Consider the following 24,570-nt stretch of genomic DNA (forward strand, 5'->3'; position numbering starts at 1 on the left):
AAAAATAAAGTAAAGAGCTATTTAGTCAAGTAACCTTGCAGTTGTTCCATCTAGTCAGACCAGGAAGCTAGATATGTTTTTACCAACATGACAGCTAACATGCTGTTACAGCCCTTATAACTGGTTCATTAATGCATATAAATACGACCTGTTACTGTCTAATAAAGTGCTTTTAACTTAAAGCCAACTGCCAGGACTTAATGCTAAAGCATCTCTCTAATAAGTGTTAGATTACACATACATAACGGTAGCTAAATAATGCTAACACATATGACTGTAGCTAAATGCTAACATACACACACAGCTAATGCTAACATGTTGTAGCTAAGCTAAAGGCTAACATCTGGCTGTATAATGGTGGTCAGCTGTTGCAGAAAGCTGTCATCATCAATGCATGATTTTTTAATGTTTTAATTCCTTACCAGGAGAACATTCCATTTTTCTCATCATTTGTCACAGAGAAGATCAGGTTTTTTGTCTTTTCTAAATTCCAAAAATAATGGTTATAATTTTCCAGTATAAATGAATAAACGCCCAGAGTGTTTTTATTTGGGGAGGTCGGCGCGTGCGTGCGTTTCCGGTGTTTCGTCGAAACCGGTGACTTGTTGAATTCGGTGACCGCAGGGGGAGATCTTTGGTTAGTTTTATTCCTGGTTCATATGTTTTTGACAGCAAATTTTGATTTAGTTTTAGTCATAGTCTTATGAATCAAATGTCATTTAGTTTGAGTCATAATTTACACACCTGAAAAGTTTTAGTTTTAGTCAAATTTTAGTCGACTAAATATCGTACGTTTTTAGGCGACTAAATCTGCAGTTGATTTAGTCGACTAAAACGTATTTTGGCAGGCCTTGATGGCATCGTAATGACTGATTTTACACTTGGTTGCTTGCTGAAAATAGCCGATCTACAAGCTCACAACGCGCCGCGCTTCAGGGTCGCGCTGCAACGCGTTGTGAGCTTGTAGATCTGCTATTTTCAGCAAGCAACACACGAGCTCCCTAACGTTTTAGTATATTATTTTTTGGACGAAATTGTCAATATATTTAGTCTTAGTTTTAGTCATCATAGCTTAGTTTTTATTTAGTTTTTGTCCGTGAAAAAAACAGTCGACACACATTTTTCATCATAGTTTTAGTCGACGAAATCAACACTGGCGTGGAGACTGGAGACTATTCAGCCTGCATCTATTCTGCATCTAGCTTGAGACAAGACCCACATACACAGTGAACATTTTTTAACACATCTTTGCTTCTGGCGGTCCCTGGAAAAACATATTTTGAGATGAGGGTCCGCGGCCAAATAATGACATTTTTTTTTTTTTTTTTTTAAACTGTTAGGATTCAGAAGACATTTGTAGACTTTGTCATGTCAAGGACCCCCAAAATGATATGTAGCTATTTGACCACGGACCCCCATCTCAAAACATTTTGTTTCGGGGACCCCCAGAAGCAAAGATTTGAGTTTAAAATGTTCACTCGTGAATTGTGGGTCTTGCCTCAAGCTAGATGCAGAATAGATACATGCAGACGTGCCCCTCCCTCCCAGATACATGATTTATGCTTTTTTCTCTCTCTCTCTAGACCAGGGGTCTTCAACGTTTTCAGGCCAAGGACCCCTTTTAGTCGGGGGCCTAAGGGAGATGACATGGTAATCTCGCGCTATATTAGTCTAAAAGCGCGAAATTTTGCACAGATGTAGCCCAGGGTATGCTCTAATGATTTAGCTAGGGTGCCCGAGTCGGCGACCTTCGGGGTCACCACAGCGGCCAAATCAAGTTGGGCTCCCATCGACTTTCTATACAGGAGGAAAATACCCAGAAAGATTTTTTTTCTGGGTATTTAAATAGGATGTGAGGGGTCTAACTAGGGGTTTGTAATGATGCTGAATCCATTGCAAGCATTTGTTTTGCACAAAAAACATTCCTTGGGCTACAAATGGCCTCAGAAAATGATGGTTTAGTGATGAAAAGTGATGAGTCATCACTTTTCAGAGTTTTTTGGGTGTTTTCTGGAGCTGTGGCGACCCCGAAGGTCGCCGACTCGGGCGCCCTAGCTAAATCATTAGAGCATGCCCTGGGCTACATCTGTGCAAAAAAAAATGTGGCGCTTTTAGAATGATTAGCACGAGAAAAAAAAACCCTAAGGCCTCCGACTAACATGAATGCTCACCCATACATGCATCGTTTTCTGAGGCCATTTCTAGCAAGGAATGTTTTTTGTGCAAAACAAATGCTTGCAATGGATTCAGCATGATGACAAACCCCTATTTAGACCCCTCAGATCCTACTTAAATACCCAGAAAAAAAATGTTTTTCTGGGTATTTTCCTCCTGTATAGAGAGTCAATGGGACCCAACTTGATTTGGCCACTGTGGCGACCCCGAAGGTCGCCGACTCGGGCGCCCTAGCTAAATCATTAGAGCATGCCCTGAGCTACATCTGTGCAAAATTTCACGCTTTTAGACTGATTAGCGCGGGATATTCTTAAGGCCCCCGACTATTTGTTGAGAGAGAGATGAAGCAGGGACCCCCACAACCCATATAGTTTCATCGTTTGACAGCACAATCATCAGTGTATTTTGGGTTCATGTAAATTTGTGTTTCCAGATATTTAACCACTTGAACATAATCTGTACTTAGTCTGCTCTTTTTCCCCTGCTCTACACCAAACCTCTTTGCCAAAATAGCCGATCTTCAAGTAGATCGGCTATTTTTGGCTAAAGTTCTCAGAATATGGACTATAGGGTTCAAGTGGTTAATAAAAGGAGGAAAAAAAGCTTCTGTCACACAAAGATTTGGAGAACCCCCTGTAGTAACTCTGAGGACCCCCTAGGGGTCCCGGACCCCCTGTTGAAGACCCCTGCTCTAGACTTTATGATTACATTAAATGTGATTATTCTATACTTTATAGATCTTTAGCATTAGAGGTGACCCAGCAGCAGCGCTCTCCAAACCAAGATAACATGAAACCCTTTTTTTGAATCATGGATTTATTTGTCTTTTATCAGGTGACATGAATTAAATAAGGCACATTCATCTTCAACATAAGACATAACAAGAAGTATTCTCATTGGCGTAGTAGACTAACACTAAACTATAGCCGCTTTCAATAAAATAAAATACAAATAAACTGTCACCATTTTGAGCTGGTGATTAAATCAATTAATTTGATATTGCCAATGCCTTGTGGGATCTTTCCCTTGTTTTATGAAAAGGAAAATCTGTGAGTTTGTTTGTTTGAGTCAGCAATTCAAACGGCCTAACCAGGACAACAGTGCCCTCTGGTGGCCTATACAGGAGCACAAATGGAAGTATATTTCAGACTACACTTTAGTAGGCTAATGTGAACTACAACAGTGGTTCTCAACTTTTTCAGACTGTGAAACTCCCAACATAATCATTATTTGAACTGAGGACAAGCCCTTGGAGTTGAGCCATTTACTCGGTTCCACAAATAGTGAAAATAGCACATCTACAAGCTCACAACACCACCTTGTTTTGCGAGCTTCTAGATCTGCCATTTTCACAATTGTTGCCTCTTTCTTAAATTATTTGACAATTTGTTGTCACAGTCTTTGTTTGACCAGTCTTTTATTTGACCAGTCTTTTATAGTATAGTTTGTCGATTAACTTTGATGCAGTAATGGTATTTCTTTTCCTTCTCTTTCATCTTTTGAGGTATTAAAAAGGTCTTAAAAGTCCTTGGCCCCTCCTGGGGGTCCTGACCCACAGTTTGAGAACCTACTACTGAACTACAGTATATTGTTGAGATTCATCCACAAGGTGCAAACATTCTATAATAAATCCAATGCTACAAACACACACACACACACACGTCTTCTATTACTGTATATATGTGTACAGTAAGCATCTACTGCATGGGACTGCAGTGTGGAAAGTTGACGATACAGTAGATATTCTATTGTATTTTCATATAACTAGCTACAATAACTTTGGAGGTTAATCTGTGTTAAAGGCCTCTACTGGAAAAAAAACTAACAAACAAACAAAGGGAATGGAGACTAATTTCTCCAAATAAGATATGTTTCAAATGAGAGCAACCGTTTTTGCAAAAGTCTTAAGGCTACTTTTACAACTGAAAAGTGTCCCCCTTTTTCAGGTGAAAATATGCCATTTCTGTCAAGTCATATGACAAAGTACAGTATACAGTGGCATTATGACAAAGTTAACATTGGCCTACGAACTAAGGGTGACAAAATCTTCAAATCTTCAAATCTATTATTTGAATTTGTATAACGAAACATTGAATTTGGAAAATAACTCTTCATGTACAGTATTGGTACCAAGAATGGCTACATGTCATAAATAAGACAAAATAAACACAAGTGGTGGTAGTACAACATAAAAGTGGCAACAACAACAACTTAAATCCCATTTTAGAATTAAATCAAATCTATGGCCAGTATTCAAGTACAAAAATAAATCAATCCATTTCCACTAATGACATGTATTTTGTGTATAGTGGGTTACAGTAACGCAATAAAATCTGCGATTCTTCCATGGTTTGCATCCCTTTTTATATGAAGGCTGGAGGAAAAAGTGCTTAAAAAAAGACAAAAGACAAGAATCGTGACAAAATGGATTGAGGAACCGTTGGAGAAAACAAGCTACAGCAGCAACAGACTGGTTTAACTGGTGCTGTCTGACTGTAAAGCCAAACCTAAACTCCATGGAACGAAGGTGTCGCTTGCGATCAGTTCTTTTAAGACCTCTGCAAACCAAGCTCTTTTCAAAATAGCAGAACTGCTCATAGTTTGTGCGGTGAGGCAATCGAGGACGAGCATTTACTCTTATTTTCCAACTAAATACAAACTAACTGGAAATGTTATTTAGACAGAGAGAGAGAGAGAGAGAGAGAGAGAGAGAGAGAGAGAGAGAAAGCTAGAGAGGCAGAGAGTCAGTGAGTGTGTGCGTGAGAGAGAGAGAGAGAGAGAGAGAGAGAGTGTGAGAGAGAGCGCGCGCTAAAGCAGGCACTTCACCCTTCTATTTGTAATGGTAGATACTGTATAGTTTTGTGCTGGTAGATGATAGTTTTGTGCTGATAATGATCTGGGTGGATGGAATGCGTCTCACCAAACTAAAACAATAAGGCATACTCATCTACTCGCAGTCGGAAATTTCTTTGTGTGGGAGTTGTTAAAAAACAAAAAAACCTTGCATATATAGGCCTAGTAGTATAGGTAAGCCATTTACCATGAGAGGGAGTGGGTTGTTGGCTGATTTACCACTGTGTCAGGGTTGGAACCGTTAGTTCCGGTTCAGATGGTAAACAAGGAAGGAGGATCTATGTTATCATGGTTGTGCTATTTTTAGCGAAAACGCCATGCAATCCTTGGCATCAAAAGTCTTTTTTGGAGAAAATGAAAATCCATTGTTTTCTTTGGGATGGGAGCACTTTGTGTGCACGTGGACGTGCGATGGAAACTAATCGCGGACTTCACCAGTGCCACAGTGATAGCCGGACCGAAGGTGAGCCACTGAGCCCATACAGTATATTTCGCGCGACATCGTGGGATCAGCACTCTGGAAACCGTTAAATATTCATAGCCTAGGTTATGATTTCTGTTTTGTTTTGTTTGTTTGTTTTTGGCCAGTGAATGTGGCTGCAATCATTGTTGTTTATGGGACTATATTATGCTGTGGCGGAAGTATAATGTGTATTCTGAAACAATTAATGATTGTAACTAAATAACCTTGCACGTTACAACTGTGTTTTCTTTCATTTATATGGTAGAAGTGGTAGAAACTTTAATTTTGGTGGAATACAATATAATGTTATTCTATCACTGGTCTCGCGTAGCCAGAATGTTGCCTCCCACAACCTGCAAATGCTCCCGTCATACAGTCTGATGATGAGTATCCAGCATGAGAAGCGATACAGCGGATGTGAAGCCTCCTCACCACTTCTGTTTGGTTTTTACAGTCGCACACATTTATCCTAATATAAGTCATCTAAGGCAGTGTTTCTCAAATGGGAGTATGTGTACCCCTAGGGGTACGCGGGGGTACTGCAGTAGGTACAGGAAAAAATGGGAATATGTATGGGTAATGACAAAATATTGACAGCCTTTGTATGAACCTGATAATCTGTAAATTGTAAAAATCAAATAACTTGACTAGTACAACAGTTATTGAATAGAAATCAATGTTAATTTGCCATTATGCCGTTTTATTTTTCACATATTGGCACTGGAACTGGACTTTTTGATGAGCTTTTGATAAGCAAAATAGTCAGGGGAAGGGGGTACTTGGTTTCAGAAATCGGTATAAGGGGGTACTGCAGCCAAAAAAGTTTGAGAACCACTGATCTAAGGATATTTATTACTGCTTATCAGAAATGATATATTTTCATGAACAGAAATGCCAGTTTCCGTTACTCAGATTTGGGGAAGTTTAGTTCCAGACTCTATATATAGGAGATTGGGAATATTTGTCTGGATACACAAGACTATCCTATCACTATTCAGCCAGTACGGTTAAGGCCTAGAATTATTGAATGCTTTAACCTGTGAGAAATAGCAGATATACAAGCTCACAGCGCGGCACCGAGTGCCGCGCTGCGAGCTTGTAGATAATCTGCCATTTTTGGAAAAAGTCGTGAAAATGTGTGCAAATCTTTGAATATATGTATTTTCAAAGCGAACGTTTGTAACTCAAATTTTGCTTCTGGGGGGGTCCCTGGAACTAGATATTTTGAGATGGGGGTCCGTGGCCAAATAAATATCAGTTCGGGGGTCCTTCACATGAAAAGGTTTGAGAACCACTGACATAGCAGTCTCTCAAGAACAGACTAACTGAGCTCCATTTAAGTGAAAAGGTCCTTTTCTTTGACGATGGCTAATATAGCCAGATTGCTGACATAGAAACATAGGTTTTTCAAAAAAAAATCTTAGGATTCAAAAGACACTTTTTCACAATTTTTCAAAAATAGCAGATCTACAAGCTCTCAGCGCGGCACTCGGTGCCGTGCTGTGAGCTTGTATATCTGCTATTTTTCAATAGTTAAAGCATAAAATAATGATACACAATAATGTGTACCCGTTCTAAATGGGTTATAAGAGTCATTTCCTCTGACACTGCTTGGTCTGTTAAAGCCTTTAGGCAAGTGACACCGTCGTGCGATGGAGTATACATTAAAGCTCAAGTAGGTGTGTGTGTGTGTGTGTGTGTGTGTGTGTGTGTGTGTGTGTGTGTGTGTGTGTGTGTGTGTGAGAGAGAGATCTCTGCCTCTAGTAGAAACGGAGATCGAGTCCACTGTTCTTCTTTATCAAGTCCCTCAGCAGACCCGTCCGTTGCACTCGTCACTCGGCGGACGGGTGAGTGACTTTCTCCTCGTCCCCGCCGGTGTCGTCAGTAGAGAGCGCTCGAAACGACCGGCAGAGCGCGTGCGGGAGACCGCCGGAGTCCTCCTGTGTTTCTGACTGAGCCGTCTGCTCGCTCTGGTCGCGGGTCGGCGACGGCTCGAGCTGCCGGTGCGTTGGGGAGGACTCGTCCTGCTCCCCAGACGAGAGCCTCGTATCGGGCACCGGGACGACGTGTGTGCTGTTGACGAAAGGTTCACTGGGACAGGAGTCGCTGTTCAAAGTACGCTCGAGATCGGACTTGACGACGCGGGGCGAGTCGGCCGGAGAGGGTTCCGCGATCTGGTCGCGTGCCCGACTCGACTCGCCGCAGTCGGCTGGCCGTGAGTTCTCTCTCCGGCAGGGCTGCTGCGGCTGCGACGCAGGCTGCTCGCTCTCGCCGTCGCTAGGAGGACAGTCCTCGCAGGAGTTTACGCGTACGCGCGGGCCGCCGTTGTCCAGACGCGGATCGGAGGGCTCGCTCTCCGCTGCCTCGTCTCGGCAGTTTTCTGTAGACCTCTGCGCGGGCGGGGGCTCCGTCTGCGACAAATCCCCGTTCGCGCCTTGAGCGAGTGCGGAGCCACCGCCGCCGCTGGTGCCGGCTGAGTCTACGTCGTTCGCCAGAGAGGACGGTTGGAGTTGCGGCCGAGTGTCGACTGCCTCTCTGACCCCCGAACGGGGCGACGACGGAGGAGCCTCCTCGTCCACGGTGTGACCCCGGCTCAGCGTTCTCTCCCGGTCAGAGGGCCTGGTGTCTGGAGGCTCTGTGTCCACGGTGTGACCCCGGCTCAGGGTTCTCTCCCTGGTGTCAGGAGGCTCTGTGTCCACGGTGTGACCCCGGCTCAGGGTTCTCTCCCTGGTGTCAGGAGGCTCTGTGTCCACGGTGTGGGGCCTGGTGTCTGGAGGCTCTGTGTCCACAGTGTGGGGCCTTGTGTCTGGAGGCTCTGTGTCCACGGTGTGGGGCCTGGTGTCTGGAGGCTCTGTGTCCACAGTGTGGGGCCTTGTGTCTGGAGGCTCTGTGTCCACAGTGTGGGGCCTTGTGTCTGGAGGCTCTGTGTCCACGGTGTGACCACGGCTCAGCGTTCTCTCCCTGGTGTCTGGAGGCTCTGTGTCCACAGTGTGACCACGGCTCAGGGTTCTCTCCCGCTCGGCAGGCCTGATGTCGGGGCTCTGGGAGCGGCTGAACGGGCTGCTGCTCTCCACCGTCTCCCCTCGCCTCAGCCTCCTCCGCACTGCTCTCGCCTAGAAGACACGAGACGAGAGTCAACTTGACACAGATCTATGTCATGTTTGTGTAGCAGATCTATCAAGCTCAGAATGTGGCACCGCCAAGCTTTCAGATCTGCTACTTTTGATGCTTTTGTGTGACACTGATAAAGTAGGGGCGTTAATTAAAAAAAAAAAATAACAAAGAGATAAGAGGTCTCGGCCTGACAGCCACGACATTCAACTTCAAATGCAAAAAAATAAATCTCATTATGCTGACTAGGAAACAAATGTTTTTTTTTATGTTTTCTTAACTCATATGCTGCTATTTTAAACATAGGCTAAACTGTTTTCCTGCCAAATTGTCCTTACCTTTTAACGTGGGCACGTGCACGCATAGTGCATGATCTGTGCGCGACTCATGTAGTAGACCGGTAGACAAGATGACAGCTTTCGAATAAAAATAAATCCATTGGAATAGACAAATCCGTTGCCAGGCAGTATCCTGCTGTATCCGCCAGTATTTACATAAGAAAACATTGGAAACAGCCAGCTGTGCGCTATGGTAACACGTGGGCACGTTCGCGCACATAGCAGACGATATGTGCGCAGATCATATGCCAGGCGGGTAGAGGAATCAAACAGCTACCAAATAAATAAAAAAAGCGTGGAAAAAAGACCATTCTATTGCCGCTCCTATTGCAGCTCCTTCCTTTGTTTACAAGGAAAACCTATGGGCCGGGAGCTATGATAGGCTCTCAGACCGGATATGGAAACCTAGATCCGGTCTAAACAGGAAATATGACCGGATACAGTTAGGAGGCGGGCCTAAAGAGCCAGAATCGGCTATAATCAGCGACCATACTTTTAATCGTTTCATAATGATTAAAGCTAATTAAATTTCCGGGAACGACGGGCATCGCAGAGTGGTACAATGGGAAATCTCCGGTTTCGACGGGGATCGCAGGAAATGAGTTAAGTGGAAAAGCCAAAAGGGTGAACCCAGAAGTTACCTGGCCGAAGTTGGGTGAGCGTCTGGAGGGTGGACTCGAGGAGCCTTTCTTCATCTGCTGAAACCTTCATGTTTAAAAACAAATTAGGAGAAAGAAAAATGTCCAAATGCATCACTGTTCAGGATAACATGGAGATCTGTGCAAATCTTTTGGCTAATACATTTGGATCTCCACACATGGAGATTTGTGCTAATTGTTTTTGGCTGACAAACATGCATATCTCCTTGTGTGGGTCGTTACATGGAGATCCATGCTCATTTTGGAGAGTAATTATTTTGGCTGACAAAGAGTTAAACGTAAGAGCGGTTTGCACCGCTCAAAAAAAAAAGTGTAACAGTGTAACAGAGTAACAGTGTACCTGGTGATGGACTGGGCCAGCTTGTGTCTCCTCCCTTCGTTGTCCTGGGACTTGAGATGCTGGACGATGGAATGAGCTGAGAGGTGGAGAACACAGGTTAAAGCTGTCATTATTATTATTATTATTATTACAGTCGGAGTGAGGAATGTGGAGGAGCCAAATGGGTGAAAACAATTCAAATGTACTTCTTGTTTATCCCATTAAAACCTGAGGCAGATTCTAAAAATGCCCCAACAGTCTTCTGAAGTTGCTATATTTCAATTCGCCTCAATTGAAACTTTATGCAAGACACTCACAGGGGGTCAGAACACATAAAACATATGGGAAAATAACAAAATGAAAAACAATAAATGAACAAACAACGAGGACATAAAAAAGGCAGGACATTCAGCCTTACAGACTAGAGCGCCAGTGGCTCCATAGCTTAGATCAGGGGTTCCCAAACTTTTTTGTCTCAGGGCACCCCATAAATATTTTTGTTTTATCCGAGGTACCCCTAAATTATAATTTTCAGTCCCAGCACCTTATATTTATAGCATATCGTCGTTGTCGGGTGGAAACCTTGTCCAAAAGCGTTCGATTTGTATTTATCATCTATAAAATGTACTAAACTAGTGAAAACAGCCGATCTACAAGCACACATGGGAGGCGTTGTGTGCTTGTAGATCTGCTGTTTTCACTAGTTTTGTGCGACAGTCTTGTATGATGAACAGGGCTTTGCTTTACCAAAAGACGTACACATTTGAAACTTGGAGATACGAGGTTTCTGCCCGACAGTGACGATATTTCTGTGATTATGTTGAAAACGTTGAGATAACAGCCATTTTGGTTAGAGCTGACTGAAAATAACTTTGAACTTCAAGTCTAAAATGATACTTAAAGTTATACTATGTAACTTTTTTTATAAAACATATCTTAAAATTGTCCTAACTATTAAATCGCTAAAGTTTTAGAACCCCCACTCCGTTCATTTCAGCCCCAAAAGCCTTTTCTTTATATGTTTTCTACTTAGCCTTGACAGGGGCGGGATTTCCCGGCAAAATGACGTCATCTGCATCATCCGCCAATCACATTGCAGATCATACACACATGATACACTACCGGCCAATCACAGCGCAGATCATACACTGCCGGGCTCTCTGGTGGGTTTAGGAAACACGCCTTCAGGAAGTACACTGCAGTGTTTACACTGGAGGAGTCTAGCATGTAACTCCCCAACCGCTGCTCGTAGAAGGACACGGGAGACCTCATTGAAAGCGTCTCGGCGAGGCGAGGCGGACGCGGTGGTCTAACGGCCCGGTCCGCGGCGAAAAACGGACGAAAAAAGCAGACGCGACCGCGGTTTGCTATACTGCTACAGACCACCAGTTGAGCAACTTACACAGTATAGCTTTAATATTGTGTCCAAATAAATTCCAAATATTATCAAATGATCCCACGGCACCCCTGGACTGCCGTCACGGCACCCCAGGGTGCCCCGTCACACACTTTGAAAACCCCTGGCTTAGATGACAGCCTACCAGATTAGAAAGTGCTACAATAATACTGTTCCCAGAGTCGGTTAAGATGCACATAAATCTATAAGATTTCTCAACACCGGAGGATAAATTGGTACATTTATTTCCACAAACATTTGACTGGCGCTACAGCATCTTGGGTCTTTGAGCAGCAGTCTCATGCAGTCCTTAAAGGCCACTGTCATTATTTACAGGCTGGCCTTTTTGTAGTGACGCCACAAGTGGGCAGTGTACAGCGGAGTACAATAGGCTTTATTCATATTAGTGGTGCTCAATCCTTTTCATGTCAAAAATGATATGAAAATTTATATTAAATATATAAAAAAAATGTTTTAACTTGGTAGTGATGAGTCCTACTACTACAGTACATTCACACACATTTTGTGGCGTTAAAACACGTTCCTGAAATGTTCTCTTCCTTACCCAGGGCACCTTTAGGCACAGAGAGGAATTTGATTGGTTCTTACCCAGGGCACCTTTGGGCACAGAGAGGAGTTTGATTGGTTCTTACCCAGGGCACCTTTAGGCACAGAGAGGAGTTTGATTGGTTCGGCGTCGGGGGAAAGCCCAGAGGCCTTCTGCAGAGCCCTGAGGATCTCCGTATTCTGGACGAACAGACAAATTAATATCATTAAGAATCCCACAGACAGAGAAATCAATATATCATTAAGTATCTCACTGAGCATGTTAGTCTAAAATACGTCTAAACCAGGGGGTTTCAAACTTTTTTGACTCAGGTCACCCCTATCAATAACTTGTTCATCTTTTAGAATCTTATATCATATTACGCTACTTAGGATAAATATGCAAATCTTTCTCCCTAAGATACAGTATGTCACAGTGAAATATCCGTTTCCATCAGAACTGTCAGAAAATAACTTTTATACTTGACGTTAAACACGAGGCGTTGTGAGCAAGTGGTTCTGCTATTTTCACAATGGAATAAATAGCTCAAGTCAAACTAAATGTAATGCCAACTTCTACAATTCCAAGTGCTTGTGCAGGGTGGGGGTAATGGCCTGAAAAGGTTGAGAACCCCTGGCGTAGCGTAGCCCACCTTGCCCCCCATCTCGTGGGCACAGTCCAGCGGGGTCCTCTGCCTCTTGTTGCGGAGGTGGGCCACGGCCCCCCCGTTCAGCAGCCCCTCCACCAGGGCCAGGTGGCCCCCCCTCACCGCCTCATGGAGGGCCGTGTTCCCCTGGTTGTTGGCCACGTTCACCAGGGCATTACTCTGCACACACACACGCGCATGGGCACACGCACGCACAGACAGACAGACAGACAGACAGAGAGTGAGCTGTGATCTGATGGCCTCAATATTGCCTAGTAGAGCCTGTGCATTCCCAAACGGCAGCTCAAAATGGCAGCTCCCTATTTGATCTTTTTTTTTTAAACAATATGTTTATTCTTCTTTTTTTTTTTTACAGACATACAAAACAACATAATACAAGACAATAATAGATCACATAGAGACAAAACAAGCAAAAAAAATAATACAACAACATACAAAAAGAACAACCAAAAAACCTGACACTAACACGACACATAAGAGTATTAAATAATTCAAAGAGCACATATACTATTTACACCCAGAGTCCCACGCCACAAGGCCGGACAAATGACCGCAGAGGGAATGCAGCTACCCCACACCTGGTTCCTCCATTAAATAAGAGAGATCATTGCCCTTGACATACTGGATAAAATTCCGCCATATTTTCTCAAATAGCTCTTGTTTGTTCTTGAGAGTGTATGTGATCCTTTCTAATGGAAGGCACAAAGACAATTCCTTAAACCACTGAGCGATGCTAGGTTTCCCTGTCTTTATCCATTTATTTCTGTCTAAGATCCAGAAATGTAATCTCGTTGTTTGATCTTTAAGCTTCTCTCCCACCGGACACGATAACGATATGTCAGCGTTCACATCAATTTTGATGGCTTTATCGTTGTGGAGGACGTTGCCATCCACTTCAACAATGGAAAACATTGTTATCTTTATCGTTATCGTACCTAGTGGGAAAGGGCCTTTAATCTGTCTGTCTTTGTGTGCCCTAAATTGGGCTAAATTGCTTTAGAGTGACCATACAATACTGATTGCTACTGTACAGTCAACACTGAAATGTGTGTCAGATCATAGAAACAGAAAGAAATGTATGACATTACCTGGATGAGAATGGTAGCTATGTCCAGTTATAATAACATTACCTGGATGAGAGTGGTAGCTATGTCCAGGTTTATAACATTACCTGGATGAGAGTGGTAGCTATGTCCAGTTATAATAACATTACCTGGATGAGAGTGGTAGCTATGTCCAGTTATAATAACATTACCTGGATGAGAGTGGTAGCTATGTCCAGTTATAATAACATTACCTGGATGAGAGTGGTAGCTATGTCCAGGTTTATAACATTACCTGGATGAGAGTGGTAGCTATGTCCAGTTATAATGACATTACCTGGATGAGAGTGGTAGCTATATCCAGTTATAATAACATTACCTGGATGAGAGTGGTAGCTATGTCCAGTTATAATAACATTACCTGGATGAGAGTGGTAGCTATGTCCAGTTATAATAACATTACCTGGATGAGAGTGGTAGCTATGTCCAGTTATAATAACATTACCTGGATGAGAGTGGTAGCTATGTCCAGTTATAATAACATTACCTGGATGAGAGTGGTAGCGATGTCCAGTTATAATAACATTACCTGGATGAGAGTGGTAGCGATGTCCAGTTATAATAACATTACCTGGATGAGAGTGGTAGCGATGTCCAGTTATAATAACATTACCTGGATGAGAGTGGTAGCGATGTCCAGTTATAATAACATTACCTGGATGAGAGTGGTAGCGATGTCCAGTTATAATAACATTACCTGGATGAGAGTGGTAGCTATGTCCAGTTATAATAACATTACATGGATGAGAGTGGTAGCGATGTCCAGTTATAATAACATTACATGGATGAGAGTGGTAGCTATGTCCAGGTTTATAACATTACCTGGATGAGAGTGGTAGCGATGTCCAGTTATAATAACATTACCTGGATGAGAGTGGTAGCTATGTCCAGTTATAATAACATTACATGGATGAGAGTGGTAGCTATGTCCAGTTATAATAACATTACCTGGATGAGAGTGGTAGCTATGTCCAGTTATAATAACATTACCTGGATGAGAGTGGTAGCTATGTCCAGTTATAATAACATTACATGGATGAGAGTGGTAGCTATGTCCAGGTTTATAACATTACCTGGATGAGAGTGGTAGCGATGTCCAGTTATAATAACATTACCTGGATGAGAGTGGTAGCTATGTCCAGTTATAATAACATTACATGGATGAGAGTGGTAGCTATGTCCAGTTATAATAACATTACCTGGATGAGAGTGGTAGCTATGTCCAGTTATAATAACATTACCTGGATGAGAGTGGTAGCGATGTCCAGGTTTATAACATTACCTGGATGAGAGTGGTAGCTATGTCCAGTTATAATAACATTACCTGGATGAGAGTGGTAGCGATGTCCAGTTATAATAACATTACCTGGATGAGAGTGGTAGCTATGTCCAGTTATAATAACATTACATGGATGAGAGTGGTAGCTATGTCCAGTTATAATAACATTACCTGGATGAGAGTGGTAGCTATGTCCAGTTATAATAACATTACCTGGATGAGAGTGGTAGCTATGTCCAGTTATAATAACATTACCTGGATGAGAGTGGTAGCTATGTCCAGTTATAATAACATTACATGGATGAGAGTGGTAGCTATGTCCAGGTTTATAACATTACCTGGATGAGAGTGGTAGCGATGTCCAGTTATAATAACATTACCTGGATGAGAGTGGTAGCTATGTCCAGTTATAATAACATTACATGGATGAGAGTGGTAGCTATGTCCAGTTATAATAACATTACCTGGATGAGAGTGGTAGCTATGTCCAGTTATAATAACATTACCTGGATGAGAGTGGTAGCGATGTCCAGTTATAATAACATTACCTGGATGAGAGTGGTAGCTATGTCCAGTTATAATAACATTACATGGATGAGAGTGGTAGCTATGTCCAGTTATAATAACATTACCTGGATGAGAGTGGTAGCTATGTCCAGTTATAATAACATTACCTGGATGAGAGTGGTAGCTATGTCCAGGTTTATAACATTACCTGGATGAGAGTGGTAGCTATGTCCAGTTATAATAACATTACCTGGATGAGAGTGGTAGCGATGTCCAGTTATAATAACATTACCTGGATGAGAGTGGTAGCTATGTCCAGTTATAATAACATTACATGGATGAGAGTGGTAGCTATGTCCAGTTATAATAACATTACCTGGATGAGAGTGGTAGCTATGTCCAGTTATAATAACATTACCTGGATGAGAGTGGTAGCTATGTCCAGTTATAATAACATTACCTGGATGAGAGTGGTAGCGATGTCCAGTTATAATAACATTACCTGGATGAGAGTGGTAGCTATGTCCAGTTATAATAACATTACCTGGATGAGAGTGGTAGCGATGTCCAGTTATAATAACATTACCTGGATGAGAGTGGTAGCTATGTCCAGTTATAATAACATTACCTGGATGAGAGTGGTAGCTATGTCCAGTTATAATAACATTACCTGGATGAGAGTGGTAGCGATGTCCAGTTATAATAACATTACCTGGATGAGAGTGGTAGCTATGTCCAGTTATAATAACATTACCTGGATGAGAGTGGTAGCTATGTCCAGTTATAATAACATTACCTGGATGAGAGTGGTAGCGATGTCCAGTTATAATAACATTACCTGGATGAGAGTGGTAGCGATGTCCAGTTATAATAACATTACCTGGATGAGAGTGGTAGCGATGTCCAGTTATAATAACATTACCTGGATGAGAGTGGTAGCTATGTCCAGTTATAATAACATTACCTGGATGAGAGTGGTAGCGATGTCCAGGTGTCCTTTGAGGCAGGCGTGGATCAGAGCGGTGTTCCCGTAGTGGTCCTTTTTGTTCAGCTTGGCGTTGCACTCCAGCAGCGAGCGCACCACCTGAAACACAACCACTTCATCCATGACATAATGCACGCGAAGATCAATGAGAACCACAGATATGTAAGGGATAACATCTCGCTCAGCAGTCATTATAGAGTGATAGGAGCCCGACAGGTTGATATGCCACAGACGCTTATTACCCGGCTACTAAATAAAATTAATGATTTGACTCAAAACTAAAAACAAAACAAAGTATTTCCTTGTTTACAGACGGCTGAAAGTGTGTCCGCCCCAGCGTAACACGGACGCCTTGGAAAAAAAGGTAGTGCTAGTCAAATAGAATCCATTTATGTTACTGCGTCGTCTATTTCTCGCCTCAAATGTTTTTAAAGACATTCTTCAGAGCAATGTTTAGTTGTAAATGTCGCTGTGTGTTTGTTTACATGGTAGACATGTTGGATACGGCACTAAATCCACGCAGTGCAGCCTGGATACAGCAGGTGTTCTGAGCCTTTGATTAGGCAGCGGTGAATTATAGAGCGGAGCGGTCATTATACGCCTATAATTCACCGCTGATTTCAGCGCTCGACCAATCAGAATCAAGCATCCAAACAAGCCGGGTAATAAAAAAAGCTAGATGCCTCGTTCGCCTCTGCAGTTCATTGGAGCGACGTGCAACAATTATTGTAGTCTGGACCTCCTCGAAAAACCAAGGGACCGCTGCCAGTCAAGTGACTACTGGCCAATCACAGCGTGTCTTTTCCGGGACTTATCCAAGGACCACAATTCAATTCAACAGAGCCAGTTCCGATGTTGCGTGGCTCAGTTGTTCTTACAGGCTGCGTACGTAAAGACCCGCCCCCACCTGCCTCCGATTGGCCTAGAAACTTCCGTATGTGTGACGCAAGAAGCCTTATTCACGGCCCGCCCACTCAGCATCCCCCGGGTGCTGAAGTCACGTTTTGAAGGGGAAAATCCTACTATAGCCTATAGAGTTAACACAGAAATCGCAAATTGAATGCAATTTCCGAATAGTACGGTATAAAATACGGCTAGCATGATCAAGAACACAAGATAGTAAAAGGCACAAAGCATTATAATTTACTTTACCGTTCGAAATAATGATTTGTTGGCTTTAAGTCCAGCTATTTCTGTTATAGTTTCCCCTTCTAAATTGATGTCAGCACTCGGGGGATGCTGAGAAATTTGCTGAGTGGGCGGGCCGTGAATAAGGCTTAGTGGAAGCAATGCACATGTGTTTACCTTGGTCCCTCGATGCATATGTCCTAGAGCTGAAGGAGGCGTCTACCTTTCTATGTCTATGATGAGAACAGCATAGATTATGATTCTGTTGTGCTATGCATTTTGTAATCTGGAAACGAGGGTCCTGCCCTCAATGAATCTTCATTAGTCTGACTATAGTACTTGTCTGACTTTTCTTCCATCCCTCCATCTTTCCAAACTTTATTTTGCTGCACTACTGCTCCCACAGTTTTGGTACTTTTCACAAATATGGAGATGACTGACATCATAGATCACATGAGACACAGTATGTCTATATATGGGCTTTCCAAGATATGGGCTTAATATTGGCATAGAATGGTTAGCACCGCTCAAATAGGGTGTGACTCGCAACCACACTTGCAATTTCCAATTGCATCTTTCTAGTTTCAGTTTGTTTTAGTTAGTTTTGTAAACACCTTTTTTTCATTTTTAGTTTTCGTTATAGTTTTAGTTAACTATGATACCCAAGCGTTGCACACTCACCTGTATGTGGCAGTTCTGGCTGGCCAGGTGCAGTGGCGTGGCGCTCTGGCTGTTGCGGGCGTTGACGTTGGCGCCGCGCCGCGTCAGCAGGCCGACCAGGGCCGTGTGGCCGTGCAGCGCGGCCACGTGGAGCGGGGAGAAGCCGTCTGCACTGCTGCTGTTCACTCCTAGACCACTGGCCTGTAGGCTGGCCAGCTAGTAGAGAGAGAGAGAGACAATACAATATGTTCACTCCTAGACCACTGGCCTGGAGACTGGCCAACTAGTAGAGAGAGAGAGACAATATGTTCACACCCAGACCACTGGCCTGCAGGCTGGCCAACTAGTAGAGAGAGAGACACAATATGTTCACACCTAGACCACTGGCCTGGAGACTGGCCAACTAGTAGAGAGAGAGACAATATAATATGTTCACTCCTAGACCCTTGCCCTGGAGACTGGCCAGCTAGTAGAGAGAGAGACAATACAATATGTTCACTCCTAGACCACTGGCCTGGAGACTGGCCAGCTAGTAGAGAGAGAGAGACACACAATATGTTCACTCCTAGACCACTGGCCTGCAGGCTGGCCAGCTAGTAGAGAGAGAGACAATACAATATGTTCACTCCTAGACCACTGGCCTGGAGACTGGCCAGCTAGTAGAGAGAGAGACAATACAATATGTTCACTCCTAGACCACTGGCCTGGAGACTGGCCAGCTAGTAGAGAGAGAGAGACACACAATATGTTCACTCCTAGACCACTGGCCTGCAGGCTGGCCAGCTAGTAGAGAGAGAGACAATACAATATGTTCACTCATAGACCACTGGCCTGGAGACTGGCCAGCTAGTAGAGAGAGAGACAATACAATATGTTCACTCCTAGACCACTGGCCTGCAGGCTGGCCAACTAGTAGAGAGAGAGACAATACAATATGTTCACTCCTAGACCACTGGCCTGGAGACTGGCCAGCTAGTAGAGAGAGAGAGACACACAATATGTTCACTCCTAGACCACTGGCCTGCAGGCTGGCCAGCTAGTAGAGAGAGAGACAATACAATATGTTCACTCATAGACCACTGGCCTGGAGACTGGCCAGCTAGTAGAGAGAGAGACAATACAATATGTTCACTCCTAGACCACTGGCCTGGAGACTGGCCAGCTAGTAGAGAGAGAGACACACACACAATACACCATTGGTTCCCAAACATTTTAGCTTGTGACCCAAAAGAGACTAGACGTTTGCCCGAGACCCAAACAAGTGAAAACAGCAGATCTACAAGCTCACAACGCGACGCTTCGCGCCGCGTTGTGAGCTTGTAGATCGGCTATTTTCACCACTTCTTTGTTTTCTAATAGTTCATGGAATTTCTTTGCTTTTTCTTTGATTTCTTCATGAAATTACTGAAAGAAATCATTGAATTTTGTTTTTAATTCATGAAAAGAACAAATGCTTTTTGGGATTTTTTTTTATTGATTTTTTAAATTTATTGTAATTTAAAAAAGAAATGTCGGAAACCAAGAATTAAGGGACCCATAAAAATGTTTCTGTGACCCACAAATGGGTCCCGACCCACTGTTTGGGAAGCAGTGGCAATACTCTGTTCACTCCTAGACCACTGGCCTGTAGGCTGGCCAGCTAGTAGAGAGAGACAATACAATACAATATGTTCACTCCCAGACCACTGGCCTGGAGACTGGCCAACTAGTAGAGAGAGAGACAATACAATATGTTCACTCCTAGACCACTGGCCTGGAGACTGGCCAGCTGATAGAGAGAGAGAGAGACACAATGCAATATGTTCACTCCTAGACCACTGGCCTGGAGACTGGCCAACTAGTAGAGATAGAGACACAATATGTTCACTCCTAGACCACTGGCCTGGAGACTGGCCAGCTGATAGAGAGAGAGAGACACACACAATACACCATTGGTTCCCAAACCTTTTAGCTTGTGACCCAAAAGGGACTAGACGTTTGCCCAGGACCCAAACTAGTGAAAACAGCAGAAAATAGCAGAAAACAGCAGAAAATAGCCGATCTACAAGCTCACAACGCGACGCTTCCTTCTGTGTAGGGCCACAGTGGGTACACTGGCACAGTGGGTACAGTGTTATATAAACCTTCTGTGTAGGGCTACAGTGGGTACACTGGCACAGTGGGTACAGTGTTATATAAACCTTCTGTGTAGGGCCACAGTGGGTACACTGGCACAGTGGGTACAGTGTTATATAAACCTTCTGTGTAGGGCTACAGTGGGTACACTGGCACAGTGGGTACAGTGTTATATAAACCTTCTGTGTAGGGCCACAGTGGGTACACTGGCACAGTGGGTACAGTGTTATATAAACCTTCTGTGTAGGGCCACAGTGGGTACACTGGCACAGCGGGTGGCACAGCTGGATGTGTGAGGACCGCTCTGCTCCATCCAGGTCCTCCTCTGGCTCCTCGTCCAGCCACTCCAACAGGTAGCGCACCTGGAGCGAGGGCACGCACACACACGCACAGAGACAGACACGCACGCACGCACGCACGCACGCACACATGCAAAGCAATGATGTTAACTTTAACACAAGATACATCCTAAATCAGGGATGACATTGGCAGCTAAATACAAGGGGAAATAACTAAGGATTCTTTATTCAGAAGTGTTTTATTGAGCATGTACATGTTTGTAGTTTGCATTGTGTCCAGCATCTGTGAGTACAATAATGAACCAAAGGGAAGAAGGGAAGAACCAGGGCATTTCCTGATAAAAGGATGGTCAGGAAAAGTGTCCTAAAAAAACAGACGGCTAAAGACAGCAAGTGAAACTTGTCCATTAATTAAGGTGCTGCAGTAGGAATTAGGAAACAAACACTCACCATCTCCACGTCTCCGTCAGCGACCGCGCGGAGCAGCTTCTCCACCTGTCAGTCAGCACAGAGAAACACACCTGGTTTCACCTTCATGATCATAGAAACATGTTTTTTTCCAAGACATTTGTAGAATGGGTCTCGGGTCTAAAGTGTCTAGGCAGGCGTGTACCTCTCTGTGGCGGACCCTGTCGCCCTCCGGTTTGGCCTCAGAGTTGAGAGAAGAGGTGCTGGAGACAGAGGAGCGCCGGCTGCTGCAGTCTGACGGCTGAGGGGAGGGGTTGGAAGACTGAGGAAGGAGGGAGTCCCACACATGAGAGGAGTTTACATTTATAACAATATATAGTTATCTCATCTACACTAACTGATTATTTAGGCTAATTTACTCTATCAAACTAACCCTAGCCCTATCAAACTATATAGCTTTGGATATTAATAAACTAAGATGAGAATTATTGAAATATTTGTATTGAATTTTTTCCAACACGCGCACGCACGCATGTACACACACACACAGACCATCACAGACTGGGGAAATAAGGGAGGGGGTAAAGAATGGTTAAATTGCAACAGTAGGTTTGGATATACAGTCTGAAAAATCTAGTCTTTGTTTTGAGTAATCCCTCAAAGAGTAAATAACACTCACGTCGAAGCTGCCTTTTCTCCGGTGAGAGCCGTTTTGCGTCGACTCCAACAACATCAGAATCTGCAAGGCAGTGAAACGGCTTTGAGAACATGATGGTTGGACTGACACTTTCTCTCTACTGATAAAAACCAACACTCTGCAGTGTGTAATCATTGATGTTTACCATTCCTACACACCAGGTGCCTGTTTCACAAAAGCAGAAGGAAATAAGACAAGTTTCAGCCAAATCCAGGTCTGACAAAGCCTGCTCGTACAGCCTGGTATAATCTGTTCCACTAACGCCAAGCCAGGCTGAATGCGCGTTCATGTGTTCCTTGAAAAGACCATGCGGTCGAGCATCACATCCTTGATTGTGAAAAATCTTTTATATCTTAAATATATGTAATATATCTTAAAACACTACACTGATGATTGTACTATCAAACAATGAAACTATATGGAATCTATGAAAAGGTTGTGGGGGTCCCTGCTTCATCTCTCTCTCTCAACTAAGGGGTCCCCTGGCCTGAAAACATTGAAGACCCCTGGTATAGTACCTTGGAGTTGAGGGCACAGTGCAGAGGGCTGTCCTTGTGCTTGTTGAGCATGGCGGTGGAGGCTCCGTTCTCCAGCAGCACCTGGATGATGCCCTCGTAGCCCCAGCGGGCAGCGATGTGCAGCGCCGTGTCGCCCTTGTCGTTCTGGATGTTGAGGCGACACGTGTGCAGGTCGTAGTACACCAGGGCCTTCACACACTGACACACAACACAACGCAACGCACACACACGCGCACACACACCAGGCTGTCACCACTACAGTATAGAACGCTGTTTTCCTTGTGTGGGTCATGTTCCATGTTGCATTCATTGTATCGTTGCTGTCGGGAAGAAACCTTTTATCTGCACTTTGTGTTTTTTGTAAATTATCACCCTACTTGATCATACTACAGCGTCACACAAAAGCATCAAAAGTAACAGATCTACAAGCTCGAAACGTGGCACAAAGCGACGCGTTAGAGCTTGTAAAGTGCTCAAAGCGCTTTACAATGTTCCATTTGTTCATACTTTGGGGGCTGAAGCGGTGAACGGTCGACACCAGCATCCTCACTTCCCACATTCAATTCAATTCAATTCAATTCAAAGGGCTTTATTGGCAAGAGAAAACATACGTTTACTTTGCCAAAGCAGAAGTGTACACAATACAATACAATGCATCAATGTATGCATCATGTATATATCCCTGCAAAGCAGGGATATATACATCTTTTATTTTTATTTTTTTAAGGTGGTTGGATTCCATTTGATATCCGTCTCCTATCGCAGCAGCTCACAAATCTTGCTGCTGTGTTTGCACATTGTTTTACTTCAACCAGCAGGTATGGGAGTTTTTCATCATTGGTTATGTTTTCAAATTCTCCTTGGGTGGTTATGATCTGTGGGAAGTATGTGTCTCTGATGTCTTGGTACAGTGGACAGGTGGTTAAGAAGTGTAGCTCAGTTTCCACTTCATTTTGTGTGCAGTGGGTGCAAAGTCTGTTTTCTCTAGGGAGCCAGGTATGTCTATGACGTCCTTTCTCCATTGCAACATTGCCCAAGGACACATCGACATGTGGACAGGAGGAGCTTGTAGATCTGCTACTTTTGCTACTTTTTGAATTTGGATCCTGAAAAGTAACAGTTTTGGACATTTCCACCTGACAGAGATGATATCATCCCTAACCGATACATTTTTATTTATTTATTTCCTTTCACTACGGACATTCATGGCAGTGCATCTACCTGTACTCCAATCATCTTTGGTCATTTTGCCAATTCCTGAATTCGCCACACACCGGCTTCAAGGTGCCAGGTTTCTCAGAGGGTGGCATTTTTGCTTGAGCAGAATTAAACTGGAAACACGACACTTTAAATGATGTGTTATATCTGCTTCGGTCCATCCTACAGTATGTGCATGCTGCCCGTACTCAATTTAAAACATTCTCAATCGTCACACGGCATGTCAGAGTGCTTTGTTAAGCACCTAAACCCTTAGCACTACAGAAAATCAATGACCATATTGAAGCTAGTTAGCATTTGTTTTTTAGGTTTTTAGAACTTTTGATTATATTGTGTTTTTTTTTTTCTAGGTAGATATCCATTTGCATGTGTTATATTGGTTGATGTACTGACATATTATCTTGTTTATTATTGTGATGTTTTTATCTGCTTATTGTAAGTCGCTTTGGATTAAAAGCGTCTGCTAAATGCCTAAACTGTAAACTGTAAACTGAGTGTGCCAAGTGTAGCGGTAGCTCAAGAAAACGCTGGTTTTGGACACAGCCTCTCACGCCGAGACATTTTTTTTGGAAGCATCCGCACCTGTAGCTGTTTTCACTACTTTTGTGCGACGGCCTTGTATGATGAAGCAGGGCTTTGCTTTGCGAAAAAATGTACAAATTTGAAACTTGGAGATATGAGGTTTTCTGTCCGACAGTGACGATATACTTTGTTGGCTGCCCAGCCCCCAAAATGGAACGAAGGCCGACGCCGGCCTGGATCGGCCGGGAATGAACCGGCCGTTTGGGAGTTGTCCTGCTTTTCCCAATGGCCAGCACGTCCCTGGTGTCCGTACATGCAGGCCAGGTGCAGAGGAGTGAGAGCAGAGGAGTGAGACTTACATCCTCGTGTCCGTACATGCAGGCCAGGTGCAGAGGAGTGAGAGGAGAGGAGTGAGAGCAGAGGAGTGAGACTTACATCCTCATGTCCGTACATGCAGGCCAGGTGCAGAGGAGTGAGAGGAGAGGAGTGAGACTTACATCCTCATGTCCGTACATGCAGGCCAGGTGCAGAGGAGTGAGAGGAGAGGAGTGAGAGGAGAGGAGTGAGACTTACATCCTCGTGTCCGTACATGCAGGCCAGGTG

General features: G+C 43.7%; 1 protein-coding gene across 1 annotated transcript in view; it reads right to left on the reverse strand.

Moving 5' to 3' along the window:
- Positions 1–6,666: 6,666 nt before the first annotated feature.
- The window catches only part of ankrd27 (ankyrin repeat domain 27 (VPS9 domain)), a 63,755-nt gene continuing 45,851 nt past the window's right edge, over positions 6,667–24,570 (reverse strand). The window contains exons 17-29 of the mRNA XM_080736123.1: positions 24,541–24,570; positions 22,228–22,425; positions 21,692–21,751; positions 21,218–21,334; positions 21,055–21,099; positions 20,542–20,667; positions 18,212–18,406; positions 16,382–16,501; positions 12,514–12,687; positions 11,968–12,061; positions 9,940–10,015; positions 9,582–9,645; positions 6,667–8,604 (exon numbers count right to left, since the gene is read on the reverse strand). The exon at positions 24,541–24,570 is cut by the window's right edge and continues 63 nt beyond it. Coding sequence (XP_080592249.1) covers positions 7,324–8,604; positions 9,582–9,645; positions 9,940–10,015; positions 11,968–12,061; positions 12,514–12,687; positions 16,382–16,501; positions 18,212–18,406; positions 20,542–20,667; positions 21,055–21,099; positions 21,218–21,334; positions 21,692–21,751; positions 22,228–22,425; positions 24,541–24,570 — 2,580 coding nt within the window. The 3' untranslated portion in view covers positions 6,667–7,323. The remainder of the gene's footprint in view (positions 8,605–9,581; positions 9,646–9,939; positions 10,016–11,967; positions 12,062–12,513; positions 12,688–16,381; positions 16,502–18,211; positions 18,407–20,541; positions 20,668–21,054; positions 21,100–21,217; positions 21,335–21,691; positions 21,752–22,227; positions 22,426–24,540) is intronic.

Source organism: Nannobrachium achirus (genome assembly GCF_963921795.1).
Source record: "Nannobrachium achirus genome assembly, chromosome: 11".
Taxonomy (NCBI): domain Eukaryota; kingdom Metazoa; phylum Chordata; class Actinopteri; order Myctophiformes; family Myctophidae; genus Nannobrachium; species Nannobrachium achirus.